The sequence below is a fragment of the Centrocercus urophasianus genome, unplaced genomic scaffold (assembly GCF_019232065.1).
Source record: "Centrocercus urophasianus isolate 14NV4802_14NV808 unplaced genomic scaffold, USGS_Curo_1.0 seq_43, whole genome shotgun sequence".
Taxonomy (NCBI): Eukaryota; Metazoa; Chordata; class Aves; order Galliformes; family Phasianidae; genus Centrocercus; species Centrocercus urophasianus.
Window position 1 is genome coordinate 3112612 of NW_024885011.1, and position 17008 is coordinate 3129619.

A 17008-nucleotide genomic window follows, 5' to 3' on the forward strand; every position below is an offset into this window, starting at 1 on the left:
GCACAGAGCAATGCTGCACAGAGCAATGCACAGAGCAATGCACAGAGCAATGCACACAGCAATGCACACAGCAATGCTGCACAGAGCAATGCTGCACAGAGCAGTGCTGCCTGCTGCTGCCTTCAACCCCACAGGCAGGAGCTGCCTGGTGCCCAGCAGCACTTTGCTGCCCAAAGCCACCCCAGCAAGAGCTCTCACCATGGGGAGGAACTCTGTCTTGTCTGAAGCGCTCGAGGAAAGCGAGAGGTGAAAAGAGGGGAAGCGTTGAGGATGAACAGCTTGAAAAGAACCACCTAAAATGCAGGAAGAAAAATAGAAAAAAAAAAATAGGAACAAAAAAAGAGCTATTCTATTCTGTGACCTCTTAGCATTGGCATTTGCAGCTGTGCTCGTGCACACTCGTGCAGCCTCTTGGGTAACGCCTCTCACCACTGCAGGTCGCCCAGCCCACGGTGCTCCCCTCAACTCTTGTGAGTGCTGAGTGCCTCTAAGTGCTCAATTCGCCACTGTAAAGCCCTGAAATTCTCTTAATGTGCACCCAGCTCCTGGCCAACAAGGCAGGAGCAAAGAACTCAGCTCCTGGAAAAGGGACAGGGAGCAGAGATGCTGTGTTATGGAAGGGCTGTGCTGCAGGGGGCTGCTCAGGTGGATGTAGGAAGGTGTGAGCTAATGGGCAGCACAGGATGCTCCAGGAGGGCAGGGAGCCCTGGAGCAGCGGGAGGGGAGGCTGCAGCTCAGCCATCCATGAGGCTCACAGCAACATCCAGCAGCCCCAGTGTTCTCAGCGTGGGCTCCGATCAATACTGACAGCTTAACGACACCTGAATGGGAGAAGTGACACGGAGCCACAATGCAGTCTGAGGGCTGTTTGCTGCCCCTGCAGCCTCAGCTAACTCCAGTGACTTCAGAAACAAATCATTCAAGTTTAAAAGAGCGGAGAGCAGGGGGTTTTTATTGCCATTTTCCTCCGTCCTTGACTGGGGAGCGGCAGCAGAGCACTCCATGCCTTCAGCTACTTATGTGCCACACTACACTAAATAAAAAATCATAGAAAATTGCATCTTCCAAGTCTTACTGCTCACAAGCATTAGGCAGAGTATAAACAGCTTGATTTTTTCGTGCTTAAATGCTGGAAGGAGAAACCAGGGCATGGTGACAGCATCCCCATGGAGCTCAGCACTGGGAGCCAATGGAGGGACCAGCAGTGAGACCTGGATCACATCCACTGAGTGAGGATGGCCAAGGCTTTGGGAATGGCTGTGAGGGGGCTGGGGCTTCCACAAACAAACTTCACATTGTGTGCTTTTCTTTCTTTCTTTCTTTCTTTTTTAATATATATTTTGAAGATATTTTCTATGTGGTCTGTAAGCTCAGCCCAAAGATGCAGATAAGAGCCCTGGTGTTTCGTTCCAGCAAGGCAGCCATGAAGGACAGATCCTTCCCCAGCATGCAGGAGGGGAGGCAGCACCCCCAGAGTGCTGCACTGCTTTCCACAATTGGCTTTATTGCAACCAGCAGTGTGACACCTCCCAAGGTTCCCTCTCCCAATGCAGCCTGCAGGCCTGGGGAAGGACTGGCCATAGGATTTTAAATTAAATGAAAGCAGGATGCAACACCTTGCCCTGATATGTGGGTAACGTGTTCAGCTTTAAATAGCACCAGGAGGGGGGAAAAAAACAAAAACAACCCACAATAGGGGAAAAAAAAAACCTCATTTAAAAATTCAGAACACCAACAAGTGAAAACCTATGACACAGAAAAAAAATCAGTTCTGTGAATGCTGCATAAGACCATCTTAACAGCATCCAGAGTCCAAATGTACTAAATGCACACTTCTAAGGGCTTTTCAATTTAATGACATCTAGAAAACACAACCAGGCAGGGAGCACTCAGCAGGGATGCATGGAAGGAGGGGAATTATCTGCCACAGTCCTCTCAAAGCTCTGGAATTCACAGTATAAGGTACTCGAAGCAACTTCCAGTATTCCTTAAGCTAGCCAACCACGAGGATGTGTGCATGTGTTACACCACACCACCCTCCTGCATTCAGACATTGGGGGTCCAACACCCAAAGGTGAGGAAAGTCCAAAGGATGAGGGCTGGGTGGGCATGGGGGGGCTGGGATGGTGATCTGAGATTCCCAACCTGAATGGTTCTTTGCAGCTCACGGTGAAGGTAGAAGCCCTGCTCTGTGCCCGGGTGTTCTGCAGGTGTCTCACACTGCCTACAGCTACAAACAGAGGTAATTGATTGGAAATGCTGCACAGACTCAAGTCTGACCTTTTCAAGTGGCTCAGAAGGACCCACTGCTTTCTGAAGGTGTGTACAAATCCTGCAGTCAGGATAAGCTCTGACGTGGCTGCACCTCCATGATGCCTAGCCAGGCTGAGGGAATGAGACTTTAAAACAACAACAACAGCAACAACAACAACAAAACTACCAAGAAAAACCCACCAAGCAACCCTAAGAGCCCTGCGGGTTGTGTCTGAGCCTGCATCTGAAGAAGCTGTGAGAGGGAATGCAAAATTGAAAACCTGTAAAAATATTTAGTACAGTTAGAAATATGGCATACTGTTTGTCACTATATATATATGTATATATATATATAAAAAACAACCAACAAACTATATCCAATAGGATCCAGTGCATTCTGGACAATCCCAAGTAAAATGCTGAAGCGTAAATCCTGCTAAGTGATATGAATGTTCAGTCTGTGAGGATAAAGTCGTGTAGCTCTGAGGTCTCTGTGCTCCAGGTAGTTGTTTTGTAGTTCTGCTCCGTTTTATTTCCTGGTATCATCTGGAAAGAACACTTCCTAGAAAGAGAAACAGGGTAAGCTATGAATATTGAATATCACCTGGTGTAGGGAACTGCTTTGGCAGGGGGTTGGACTCGATGATCTCTGGAGGTCCCTTCCAACCCCTACAACTCTGTGATTCTGTGATATTGACAGTCATCTGTCTGTAAAAAGGAATGTGCTTCCCTGAAGTCACAGGAGAGATGAGACGAGCTGCTGGCAGTGCTGTGGGTGAGCCTGAGCTCTGCACTGCTGGGCACCTGTCCCAGCAATGCCCTGTGCCTGTCCCCAGAGCACCAATTCCAAGAGCCACCAAAGAAGTGATGCTTCAGGCAGGTCAGGAGCAGCAGGAGCCCACTGCCCAGAGATGACAGAGGCAGGGATCTGTGGAACCTGCAGTTCAGGATGCTCTCGAGGAGCTGGGGATGAGAGGTATGACAGAGCAGCCCCATCACCCATCTCGCTTCTTTTAAACCTTTTTGGGGGGCTCATTTCCACTTCAGAATAAGTCTGTGTTTGTGACTGCTGCACCAGCCTTAAAAGATTCAACAGGAACAGTCTGAGCAGGACTGCTTGGTGAACAACAGTAATTTTCCTTACATTCTGACCATGCTGAGCTGAACATCCCTTGCACTGACATCAGCTGCCTGCCCTGAAGAGGAACAGCTCTGTCCTTTATGGCACGTGGTCTCCCTACTTACTCAGCCCTGCTACTCCTCTGCAATCTCAGTCTCCTGGTGCACAACCACTTTGGTCACCGACATGTCCGGGTGCTGCTCCTTCGCTGCCTTTATGGCCTGAGCTAGGACCTGCAAGAGAGCACATCTCAGACAAGGGCCAGGGGGAGCTCGAGGTAACCAGAGCCTATTTCTAACTCTGGGCAGAAAGAAAGGAAAGCAAAGCTGCCTGGCTGCAGTTTGGAAGGAAGCGTGGTTTAAAGGCAAGGCAGGAATCAATGGTGCACCTTACACCAAGCAGAGAATTCTCATGGCCTGAAGGCTCCCGATCCCAACTTCAGCACAAGGTGCTGGAATCATTAGGCCTCCTTGGATCTGTTCACACTGCTTGGCCACGAGCCCCATGCAGAGCAAACACACACGTTTCTGGGAGCTGGGCAGAGCACAGCTTTCAGTGGCACTGGGCTATTTGTTAAAGGCAAGATGGCTTTCTAAGAACACATCACATCTCCCAGCTGCCCCTGTTAGAAGACGGATAGGAGCAATTAAGCAAACTCTGTTTATTCTTCCAGCAAGCGTGACTAGCAAGTTGCAGCCGTTCTCAGACATCTGCTGTCAGAATTAACTAACTAGTTCTTGCTGTACAAGTGTTTTCCAGGCCCGTGATAGCTGCAACTAAAATTAAATTTAACGTATGATTCTCTGATGACAAAACCATCACTTCCAACACGCGCTGCAGGCCAGTGAGGCTGACTCATCAGAAAGGCTCTCATATAAAGCCTGTGAGATTTAATGCAGGCATCTCTTCTCCAGTGGTGCTGAGAGCTACGAAACAACTTCTGGCACTGCACTGCAGCAATCTCTCTTGTAAGGGTTGAGAAAATTAATGCAGATCATCCAGATACCACGGAAAACTTCTTTCATTTTCTTGCAGATTTTCTTTAAATGGCAATTTTCCAAAGCAATTCTATCGAAACCCTGCTGCCAATACCAGTTTCATAGCAGAATTAAGCTTTGCTGTCCCAGTTATGAAACTGCCTACTGTCAAAAAGGAATTTATTATTAAAATCAGCTTTAGAGCTTTATTTTTACCCACAAAACAATCCGTAGGTTATTTTCTGTTTAAATTATCTTCAGAAAGACAGCATGGCTGCAGCCTGTGCCAATGCTGAGAAGCTCTTCTGAACTGCATCCAGACTCCTACCTGGTCATGGTCCACATCTGCATCTCCTGTGATGACAATCCTCTTCTCAATCCGTGTCTCTGAAATGCCACCTTTCACAGTCTGCCACAAAGGGAAAACTGCTGTTAGCTGAGAAGCAAAAAGGCATTCGAGTGCACTGGGGCTGCCTGCCTAAAGATGGCATCCAAAAATAGGATTACCAAGTACTGCTGTCATACCAGAGTATCAAAATCAAAGAGGAAAACTGCCACTGCTCATAGACAAACACTGTCAAGCATTCAGTGATCTTTTCTTGTAACTGTGCCAATGAAGAGCTTTGACTCACAGTGCATTTCTCTCCTGTTGTCTCACAGGACAGCTACAGCCAACATCCTGACCTGACTCCATGGAATACATCATCTATAGCTTTAACACAGCACAGGCAGTTCTGGGACCCCCAAGCTTTGTTTCAGGTGTTAGTCTCAATGTTTTTTTTGGAAAGGAACAGGAATGTAAGCTTTTTTTTTTTCTTTCTGCTATTCAATTCTGCCCGTGTCTTTATTGTGTTGTTGCTCTACTTTGTTGTTTCTGCTGTCACTGCTTCATCTCATTACCTTGGTGATCTGTGTGGTGGTGGTGCTGCTGGTGGTCTCTGATGTGATGGTCTGAGCAGTGAGCAGGATGCCAGGGTCCAAATCTCCATTGCCACCATCTGTCTGTGGGAGACGAAAACAAACACCATCAGCCTCTGTCAGCAGTGATGGAAACGGGCTCCATGTCCACAGAGCAGGCTGCAATCTGAGTACAAATCCCACCTCAGAAGCAGAAGCAGGAATTAAGAGATGAAGTGATCCCCTCTGCAGCTGGCTGAAGGACTCTCACCTGCACAACAAGGACTTTGTGGATCCAAGGAGGCTCAGCACAAAACCCCAGCACTGGAAACATACAGATCCATCACCTCAACACCTGTTTCAGTACTGAGGACTAAAGGAGAATCTTCAAATGTTTCCAAAAACGTTTATAGAGTTCTGAAGAGGCATAAACAGCAAAGAGAACTGGGGGAACCAAACCAAGCCAGCCGCTGCACAAAAAGAAAGCCAGCTCTAGCCAAATGTGCACAGCCTGATCTGCATCCCAGAGCTGAAGATAAATTCTGTTTGCATGCACATCTTGAAAAGGAATTGCACATCTTGAGAAGGTAATTATTCTGCAGGGATGCTAAAAATGCTGCTACTCCAAAATCACTGCACTCCTGCAAGTACTGACCATAACCCGTGCTGTGGCTCAGCTGTTTTCAGAGGAAGGCAGGCAGCACCAGGTGGTGCTGCAGGATCACCCCAAGGAGCTGCATGTTAGGATGGGTTTAATTAAGCTCCTGGAAAATTAATCAGAACACACCTTACCTGTGCAGCTTCGTAGGTGATGGTCTTCGTCTCCGTGTGAACAATGGGAACTTCTTTTGTTGGAATTTCACTTTTGACAGCATTGGACACGTCTGAGATGGTGACAGTCTGTGTCTTCACTAGGGGTGGCTGTGAGACAGGTGTGAAAGAGCTCAGTCAATGCCCTTCAGTATTTCCACATCACAACTGTGGTCTGCAAATGTTCTGACACTGATCTGATAAAAGCTCTGTGGGAACCAAGGTCAGCCTGGAACCTCCACTGCTAAGCCTCTGCTCCAACACACTTCTCAACAAGTCAAAGCTCCATGTAAGGATTTAACAGACAGAAATCCTCCACATCCCCGGATACCATGGCACCAACTCAGCCCAACAAAGGCAGTGAGGCTCCAAGCAGTGTCACCACGCCATAAGGAACATCTCACCTGATTATGAACTTTCTAATTACTAGAAGCTCCCCGGCCAGCTGCCAGTAAGAGATGACCCTCGTTTACTGATACGATTAACACAACCCCTGGACAAATGGAGACTTGCTCACAGCTGAGAAGTTTCATCCTGACGACAAGTGGAACATTTCATTAAAAACCCTCATCTCATCCTAGGCCTTTGACTTTTATTAAATCAATGTCAGACAAAACAGAAACGTGGCATCTTGGAAGAGAAACGGGGAGGAAAGAAATCAGCTGTCCGCCACCTGATGATAATCATCCCAAAGGAGAGTTAGTTCAGCCCCACAGTGTTTGCCCCCATCACTCCACGGCTGTTTGCAGTCCCAAATCTGACCGCTGCCACCAGTTGTTAGAGGGGAAGCAGACATCTATTGGAATGGAAGCAATTCACGTTCAGGAACACTGAAGCAGGCAAAAATGCCTCTCAAGGTGGGGAGGAGAAAAGGATGTCAGTGCCTACGTCTCATGGAAGCACGCTTGACAACGCATCCAATTCGCTGTGCTGCACTAAGGCTCAGCCTTGCAGTCCAGGAGATGGCAAAAACCTTAAGCCTAAATGCTCCTCTTTTGGGGATGTCAGAGGACACTTTCATTGCAGAAAGGCAAATGGCATCGTGCTGAAGCACAGCTTGTGTTTAGTGCAGAGATCAATTGAGAGGGGCTGGCGCACACCGACTGCAGGACGCGGACCGGGTCCTCAGCGCCAAGACAGCGCCCAAGCCGAGGAAGCACAACTCCTCCTCGTGGGTCTGGAGCACCTGCATGCTGCAGTGTTTGGGGTTCCACTCCCAAGCCAATCAGGGAGGTGAGGGGAGAGCAGGGCTACCTGGAAGCAGCGAATGACCACGGGCAGCTCGCTCGCACTGCTCGAGCCGTGACATTTGCCATCCAGCTCTGCCACCAAGCTGTCTTCGCCGGCCTCCGCCACCTCCGCTCTTCCCTGGGGCTGCAGCAGAGGGGCAGCGGGGACTGCGGCGGGCTCAGGCAGCTCAGAGCCAGCCACCAGCTCTTCCGCAGCTGCACACAGGCCCTGGGCACGGCTCAGCTCCTCCTCGTGGTCCTGGCTGCTGGCGGGGGATGCACCACGTGGAGGAGGCTCGCAGGTGAGCGGCACTGGGGTCTCGCTAAAAGCTACCGACTGCTTTGGGCCCTCCCATTCAAAGCCAGGGTTAACACTTTTCCACTTTGGCTCTTCAGCCACATCCTCTCTGCAGAGAAAGTCATTCATATTCTACAAAGAAAGGGATACACAAAAAGGCCAGAGAGAAAGAGAGAGAGAGAAAGAGGGTTAGGAAGAACAGGAAGACATGAAGCAAAACATTGGTCTCTTACAGCATCTCCATCAGTGAGTGCAGCAGCAGTGGATTCTGAACATTTAAGAGCTTGAAAACCTTTGAAATGTGATGGACTCACTGACACAGGCCTCCTGGTAGGTCAGCAATCCATGCAATGATGGTGTAATGCATTAACATTAAAACAAAACTAAATGAAGAACCACCGCTTCGCACTCTTTGCCCAGTTTGGAAACAGGAATAATTTCAATGTACCAAGTGGAGACCTCTGCACACAGACAAAACCACCAGCGACACTGCAGCCATGCATCAATTCTGCTTTTAACTCCTTGCCATATTTTACGCTGTTTAAATGTGCACATGGAGTTTAAGGGAATAAAAACCAGAAGGATCATGCATCACCAGTGTGCAGAGCCCGTGCTTTGCTGGGCTCCTAGCACCTGGGAATGCAACTCCTTGCAACCAGTTTGCTGCTGGCCTCTGGGATAACAGAAACCTTTGCAATAGCTAAACCTCCTGCACGTACAGCAGGCATCTGTGATGGCGTGCAGTTGAGAAGAACAGAATAAAGCAATGCAGCCCTCCAAGGAGCAAGCAAGCACATCTATGGCACCTGGGATATTTCAGGAGACTGTCAGAAGCCAGAGAAGCTGGCTAAAGCTGGTGCTGCTCTCTGCCTTCCATTCAGCTCATTAGCAAGTTCCCAACTAGGTCTTCTCTCCAGGAGCCCTCTAGCCAGCAGGAAAGCAACAGTGACAAAAAGAGAAGAGTTACAACATGAGCAAAACAGAGCTGAAGCACAAATGGGCTATTTTTCCAGATGCCCAAGAGATTATACACACTTATGCTTAGGAGAGCATCATCAGTGCCAGCGATGGCTGCAACCCAGCCATGCCCCAGAAATGGTGTTTCTCTTGTGGACATGCTAGGATGCCTTTGAGGAAGGGCAAAATAACCTGCAAGTACAATTTGAGACACGTGCCTCATTGAGCATCAGGCAACAAGGAGAAAAAAAGAATGAGATGCCACTGAAATCAATGCTACTGCTACTTCTTACCCGTAACTGACAGCCTCACAGACGACTTCTGCAAGCTATAAAAACAGGCACATATCTCTATATCCAACAACAGTGATTACATCTTCATTCAAGTGTGGCTCGTCCACTGTTGTCACCTTTAATTCTAATTTTGGCAATGGCATGGAGAAGAACAGAAAGCATTGCATCACCTTCTGTTACGAAGACTCTGGGCAACCAACAAACTGTAACTTGCACTTAAAAGTGATGTCTGAAGGCCGTGGGTTATTTGGTACAATGCATCTGTGATCCATCAGAAGCTTTCAGCCTGACTGACATCATCTAATGGCACAGCTCAGGAGTATTTTAAGAAGCAAAACTGCTTTGTGTAGAACAAATAGAAGCTTATTTTAGTAGAACTCCCAGAAAGGACTCTTCTCCCATTCCTCTCGGGTGTTTTTCAGTGCCCAGCTTCTTTATGGAACAGACAGATTACCTGTAAGATTCTGTCCATTCCCATTTCCAGCCTCTTGGGCTTCTGTTAAGTTCTTGGGTTACTGCTTAGGGAAATCCACTTAACAGGAGAGAAGTGATGGTGATCAGTGCTGTGATGGGCAGATCAGGCTGCATAAATGTGGAAGTGCTGTTTCTGATTACAAACCTCTTCTGTACGTGCTTTTCCAGAAGGTACAGATCACAGAATCACAGAATCATTTGAGTTGAAGGGGACCTTTAAAGGCCCCATCCTCATGCTGTGTAACAGAAGATATTATACTGCAATGCTTCACAAAACAGAATACAATCTTAGGTTAGCAGATTTGAATGCTAATTACTTAATCTTGCTTTAAAACCTGGATTCATACGCTGACATCCTAATTTTACATTTCAAAGCTTGCAAAATAATCACAGCATCTTGAGATGGATTTTAATGGGAAGTGCCTTAGAAGCAAGATTCCTTCCATAGCAGCCAGGGCACCCGGTCAGCCAAAAGGAGGAATGTAATCCACAGTTAAAACAAAGCAGATCAAGCAGCCACACAAACACAGACAGACTGAAGAGACAAGCAGCTGCACACAACAAGCACAACTCCACCGCTCCCTTTCACATCCAGAAAAACCATTTGCATTTTAGAAGCATCTCGCATAGTGAAAGCACAGGAGGGCAGAAAAGCTGCAATGATCTGCATGGTGTGGCCACACACATCTGCAACAGAGCACAGCGCAGCTACAGACATGCAGACTGAAATCCTGATAAGATCAACTCAACAGAAGTTCTTTTATTCTTGCCTTCCTGCGCCGCTATCAAGAAGCCAGGCTAATTAGGAGCTCTCTCTTTCCACACATAATTATCTATTTGTGCACAATTTTTTCCAATGTGACCATGTTTGTTCCTGTGTTTATAAATGAAGTTTGCATGTAGGCAAGAAAACATTACCTTCATACCAAACCAATCCCAGCAATCCACCTCACTCGGAATTTGGCCATCTGTTACACATTCTGATCTTATCATGATTTTGCTTCACTTTGCAAATGCAAAAGCATTCCTACTTTGAGGGCTCTGATTTGCACGTTCTCATGGAGCCCCACAGACTGCTCCAACCCCACAGACTGCTCCAACCCCGCTACATGGAGTGCTTGCAGCCATGCACAGCATAAAGAAGACACAAGGAGGGATGCAGTGCCCCAGAAGAAACAAATTCAGGCACACACGGACGCAGCTGAAACGTCACCCTGCTGAATACAGACCTCTGCACACCCGACGTTGGCAGAAAAGGAGGACAGAGATGATTCTGAAAGCCGCAGTGTAAGAAGTGACACAGAGTAACTCAGACTGGGGATAAATTAATAACAGGCTTTGACACCAGAGGCAGAAAGGATTATTTCTGAAGTGTTCTTCTTGCCTGTGTTTGTCAGAGGACCTGCAGTTCTGGCTCAGGACACAACCACGTTTAGCAGCCGTCCTTGCACTGCCTGGGATAAGCACTCTTTGCTGTCTGCACCTTTCCTCTACTGGAAAACACTCCTGCATGAAGAAACAATTTAGCAGTGTCTGCTAACTCCCCGTAACAACATTTCATGCTCTCAGTCCCAGTGCCTATTTCCCATCACCTCCCTGCTCACCCTGGCACTGCAGCAGTTACCAGGTGCTTGTTATTAGGTTATCCCCAAGCAGATGCACGCAGGCCACTGGTGTGGGTGATGGCTACAGAGGCACGAGCAGATAATGGTGCTTTTGCAGAGAACCACACTCACCAGGAAGAACTCCCAGATCAAATGGTGAATGGTCAATCCCACAGCTGTCAAAGCACTATGAGTAAACAGTATTAAGCAGAAAACAAGACATCCTTCTCTTACAATACCTCCTGCATCTTATAGAACTGCTTTGCCTTAAAGACAGAACGTAGAAAGTTTAGAAGCTGTTCAAAAAAGCTTGGCATGTGAAAGTGACTGCCATTCCCTATGGATTTCAGTTTTTGGACCACTGCTTTTTTCTGCCATTGCTGTGATCACAATGCCCTGGTCAGACAACAGAAAGGGGAAAGAGAATTTGACCCAAGTGAAAGGCAGAGCAAGAAAATACACAGCATGCTTTAAGCTGAAGAAAAAGATCAAATTGCTGCTGTGAAGCAGAATCCCAAGGTGTTACCAGACACACAGCAGCCACTTCCAATGCACTGCATCAACCCTGCAACGTGAAACAAGCCTGAGATCAGCACTGCGTTACCAATCTCAGGCTGCTGAGGGAGACGGTTCCAAAAGCATTTCCTCCCCCCACATTCTGCTCCCCCCCATCTCCTTCGGGCTCCAGCTCCTCTTCACTGCTGTGCATTTCTTATTTCAAGTCTCCTCTGCAGCAAAAAAAAAAAAAAGCCACGTGTGGCAATACAAACACTGCATTAGATTCAGTTTAGCAGCAGCAGAAGACAGAAGGTGGATACTGTCAGGGTTTATGACCAACACATATCAGCTCTGTGCTGCTGCACTTTGCCTGCTCCATCTGCTGTGCCCAGGCCCTGTTCTGACACTGGGCCCACTGACAGAGCACAAGCCAAATTTCTCCAAAAGGAAATAACCTCACAGAACACAAGCTGGGAGGTAACGTTAAAATGACTCTGCGTAACCTCTGGCCATGGACACAGCTGGAAGCCAAGTGAAGGCTCACACTGCCAAGCAGAACGATGCTGGTTCATTACAAATGTGGCTGCTTCACTTACAGAAAAAGAAGGGAACATTTTTCTCCTCAAATTAACACAACATCAGGGGAAAGACTCCCAGAGATGCACTGTGCCAGCCCAGCGAGTCCACAGCCACAGCAATGGTGCAACACAATCCTCACCTCAGAGCAGAGCAGTGAAGGTGCTGGAGGGGCAGAGCAGTGACACACGACCTGTGATGCTTCTGCACTCCAAAGGTTTCCAGCAAACGACTGGACCTATCTTTCAGACTCAGAAGTGAGAAGTTTTGGAGGCACATTAAGTATTTTCAAGAGGGCTGAAGCTTGTAGCTCCTCTCCAAACAAAGTTATTCTGCATCATGCTGGATTTAACCCCAAATAAAATTACTCTGGCCACTCTGCAAGCATGCATAGCTAGCAGCAACAGCCCTCGTGCCCCTCTGCACAGCAGCATGAAGCTGCACCAGATGTGTGCAGCTGCAACTGGGCACAGCTCACGGACCCACACCTGGATCCCACTGCATGAGCTTGCTTGGTGCAGGGGCTGCTGGTGCTTGGCAATAGTGAGGGTTACCCCAGGAGTCTCAGCACAGGCCATAGGCCTTTTGGTGTTAATAAGCAGTGGAAAGTAGAATCTGATTTGCAATAATATTTATTAATGATAAATGTACATATTTACAAAGAAAAATCTGAGAAAAAATACAAAGCCAAAAAAGTGTTCCAAAAGAGAGCATTGTAGTTAAAAAGAAAGTAATCTCAGTCCCCACAAACTGATCCAACACTACCATGTACCACTGCTAGAAGGTCAGAGGGGCACAGATCACTGCCCCAAGGACAGGCAGCCTTTACCCAGAGCCTGCAGCCCTTCCCTCCAGTGTTATAAACCAAGAGATGCCAACAGGGACACATGAGAAAGCACCACATCGGGGTCTCCCACGTCACCAGCACGAGTAAGCAGAGACCTAACATTTCCAAATGAATCAGTAACCCCCCTGCTTTGGGATATATTTTTCTGGAAGGCATCCTACCTCAGCCTGCACCATCAGCTCACAGCCAGTGAAAAGAAAACCCAATGAAACAGGGGAATCATCTCAGAGTGATGAATCACCAACACTTAAGCAAACTGAAAGATGCTTCATCTAGAAACTTCCTGAGGAACCCCAAGGTACAGATATGGCAAGGGCAGTCTGACCTCATTCCTACAAAGGAGGAATGCCAAGGAAACCAACCTCTCCCCTTTATTCCAGGACTGGAGGAAACACTGAGCAGCTGCCCTGTAGGGTCCTTGCCAGTTGCTTTACAAACTGGAAGGGAAACTGCTCCTATCCTTAACTCCAAGTCCCAACACATCTTCTCATAGAGAACCCTCAGTTCGTTGTCCATTAACCCACGGGGCAAAGCAGCACACAGCAGGAGGTACAGACAATACCAGCTGTCCCTTTTCGTAATGGAAAAGAAAACACGGCCACTCCATGCTAAAGCATGAAAGCCCAAGAAACTATTCTGCCTGTTATCCAGAGATCAGAAAAGTTGATATCAGGGTAAGACTCAGAAAGTCAGCACAGAGCAAACCACCAGCTCCAGGATGGAACAAGACGAAGGGGCTGAAGCTCAGCTGGTCCCTTAGTGCAGCCACTGGGACCCACATGTGAGCACCAACGAGTCCCATTGCAGCAAGGCAGGCTGCACAGCACTGGGAAAGTCTATTGAACAGCAACACTGCTGGCAGTGCCATGGCAGCCATGTTTCTGGCGTGTCAGAGTCACTGAGATGTCACTTTCTGCAGCACCTCATCCTGAAGAATCAGCATTTCCCATGCAAACAGGGATGAGGTGATCTGCAGATACCTGCAGCTTCCTTTTGGAAGTAAAGAATCACAAGGGCTGTCAGTACTTTGCAGCATGTTTGTTCCTGAGGAAGAAGTGAGCTCAGTACACGTAAGTTCCTTAATGAAAACCTGAGACCTCTGCCCTTGCACTAAGCCAGATGGTCCAGAGCCCTGCAGGCCTCCTGCAGTGCCATGCCTCAAATGGGCATCCAGCAAATGCAGCGAGAGCAGGAATCACCCAGCACAGCACAACGCACACCATACACATAACACACGAAAACAAGGCCCTGGCAGGTTGCTTCAGGGCACTGCTGTAGCTCCATCTGCCATACAAGCAAACAGAGAAGAGGAAGAAGTGGCTGGAAGAGCAAACTGGAGCCCAATGGACTGCAGACATTCCCAAAACACACCTCAGCATCAGCCAGGGGGTGTTTCTGCTCTTGATAAGCTCCCATCCTTCCCTGCCACAAAAGACCATATCCACCTGAATGAATACAGACAACTGGCCCCTACACTGCCCTAGAAATACAAAGCATCAGTTCAGTTTCTTTAAGCACTTCAATGATAACTGTTCAATAAACTCCAATAAACGTAGCTGAGCATTCTCTGAACGTACAGTTTAAGGAGTTGTTTTCTGTGCTGATAACATCCAGCCATATCTCAAGGTTCAGCAACAAAGTGTGAGAGAGAGAAATCATCTTAATTAAAGAACTGAGCTGCAATGGCCAACAGAGGGCATCTCTCAGCACTCTGGAGTTCAAACACTGCACCAGGCAAAGCTTTCAGACTTCGGGTCCTTTGGAAATGGCAGACAGACAGCAACCAAAAGCCACTGCTACGGCTTCAGAGTATTTATCATCAGTTCAGAAAGACAGTGGGCAACAACCCAAGCAACTCTCAGTGACCGCTACTCCAAGCAACGGCTTTTGGAAGGAAGCAGGAGGTGTGTGGTTAATTCTTCTCCATGAAAAATGGACAGAACACACAGAGGAAGAACAAAACATTCCCTGTCCCTTCTTGCTGTGGAGGATCAATGCTTCCCACATCTCGTTATTCATGCTCCAGTTTCAGAGAGCTTTTTGGAAAGCTTCTTCCCTCCATCATCTTCTGCAATGCAGGAGCACTCCATGTCCAGGCTCTCCCACCTCTCCTCTCCAAGGCCCACTTAACACAGTGCCCCTGAATTTCAGCTGTCCTCCTTGGGGCTGACAGCTCTCCTTTGGGCTGTGGTACAGCTGAACAGATTTCCATCTGCCATCCCTACTGCTGAAAGAGGAAGACTGTGTATTAAAGGCAGTGTATTGTAACGGGAAGAATACTTTCCAAGGAATTCAGCAGAAAACTTAAGTCCTAAAGGCACAAACTGGTGAACTAATAGGAGCGTGTTACAAGAGAGCAGACAGATCAGAAGGATTCCAGGAGATCAGATGGAGGGTTTCACTCGTAACCTACATTTCTGAGACAGCATTTAGGGAGCCTCAGCCTCTACACACACAGGGATCCTTAGGATGAGCCAGCACATGCCAAGTTGTGCACATACCTAGTTTGCCTTGAGCTTTTTTCCTGTAAGCATATTTGCTAACTTCTTAAATAACACTGCTCGCACAGATACGGATCTACGAAGGGTTATAAATACAGGTATTTATATATAGTCACATATTTTGGCCCCTGTGATAGAGTCGTCCTCCTTTCTCTTCTACGCTGTTGGAGCAGCTGCCAACACTGATGGCACTGGAGGCTGTTCTCAGAAGTAACTCTTCCTACACCAACACTATACAGAAAGCAACAGAAAGCATATTGCTGCTGAAGGAGAAGCAGGTGGCTCAGTTCACTCACAGAATTACTATGTACACAAAGAAACCCCGTGGACACAAAGCCCCATCCTCCCTCCAGCTTGCAGACCTGGTTCTGCCCACCCTACACAGCTCAACCACGTTCATTATTGACTTAACTTGGATAAATAGGAGCATCACCCAGACAATCACACAGGTAGGCAATAAACAACAAGCAGCATGCAACGGGTTTCTTTTGTTGCTGTTAGAGAAGTCAAAACAATAGATGGCTTTAACATTGGAGCTATGGCTTGAGCACAGTGGTCTTATCACAGTTCAGGTAAATGGAAGAGTTGGAACATCAACATGCTACCAAAGGCGACGCGTGTAACAGTGGGTTTTCCCATTCCTGTCACTTAAGCAAACATGCTACAGTTAGTTCAACACAAATTAAAAAGAACACAGCTGGGGCATATCAAGACCACCAGAGAGAGAAAAATAATCGACCTCTGCTTACAATAAGTATTTCCTTCTAATGCATTTCCTCCTGCAAAACGATGCAGTTGCTTTGAAATGAGAATACGGGCACAAGATGGAAGCTGTGATGCTTTGCCAAGGGCTTCCCACTGGGAGAATGAGAAGCTGCCTGTCCCTGTCTCTAAGTTAACAGTAACAGCAGCACTGATGATCAATGCTACTTATCTCAATGCCAGACTTAGTTTCCTGGAGAAGGAGTGGTTATGGATTGGATTCAGTAGGTTGCTGAAAAGCCTCTTTGGGTTTCTGGATCACCATCAGACGTCCTGCTTGTGAACACCTTATGTTTGAAACAAGCCTAACAGCAAATCTTCAGCAGTGGCTGCATGGAGGGAGACCTCCTGCCACACAGCCTGCCCTCTTACAGCCCAAGCATCTGCAATTGGGAACATGTATTTCCGAGGCATCCCGACATCCGCGGCAATCCATTACCACTCCTGCCAGGCCCCAGCTCACAGCCACACAGAGAACAGCAGGATTAAAGCAAATGTCACAGGGTGCCCCCCCCAGGGGCAACGAGCTGCGCAGATCAGAGCCCAGGACAAGGAGGATGCAGCTGATGCCACGGCCAAGAGATTCAGGAGCTTTGGTCTTGAGGTTTCTGCATGACCCTGTTCCCACTCAGAGAAACAGCAGCCACCAAACAGTCAGTGCTACCACCACAAGAAAAGACATCATAAAGGGGATACGTGGAGATGGAAAAATTCTAGAGTACAGCTGGCACTTTTTGAGTGATTTATGCTCTTCAGGAATCGGAATAGAAACCTTTGGAAGAGTTTCTTCGCTTGCTTGCTGGGGAAATGTTGTCTCAGTAGGGATCTGCTGCTTTTTTAGTTTGTCTTCATCCTGCACTAACAGAGGACGTTCCTGTGTCTGCTTTCGTGGTAGAAGATCAAGAAAGACAG

The 17008-nt window shown here is 47.7% G+C and overlaps 1 protein-coding gene across 16 annotated transcripts in view; it reads right to left on the minus strand.

Moving 5' to 3' along the window:
• Positions 1 to 91: 91 nt before the first annotated feature.
• EPB41 (erythrocyte membrane protein band 4.1) overlaps positions 92 to 17008 on the minus strand; it is a 73973-nt gene continuing 57056 nt past the window's right edge. For 11 of the 16 annotated variants that reach the window (XM_042833935.1, XM_042833928.1, XM_042833925.1 and 8 more), the window contains 6 exons: positions 7312 to 7716; positions 6040 to 6168; positions 5251 to 5352; positions 4679 to 4759; positions 3499 to 3606; positions 92 to 2815 (listed from right to left, as the gene is read on the minus strand). In XM_042833935.1, coding sequence (XP_042689869.1) covers positions 3508 to 3606; positions 4679 to 4759; positions 5251 to 5352; positions 6040 to 6168; positions 7312 to 7716 — 816 coding nt within the window. In that variant the 3' untranslated portion in view covers positions 92 to 2815; positions 3499 to 3507. The other 5 variants (XM_042833940.1, XM_042833938.1, XM_042833936.1 and 2 more) reach the window with 2 other exon arrangements.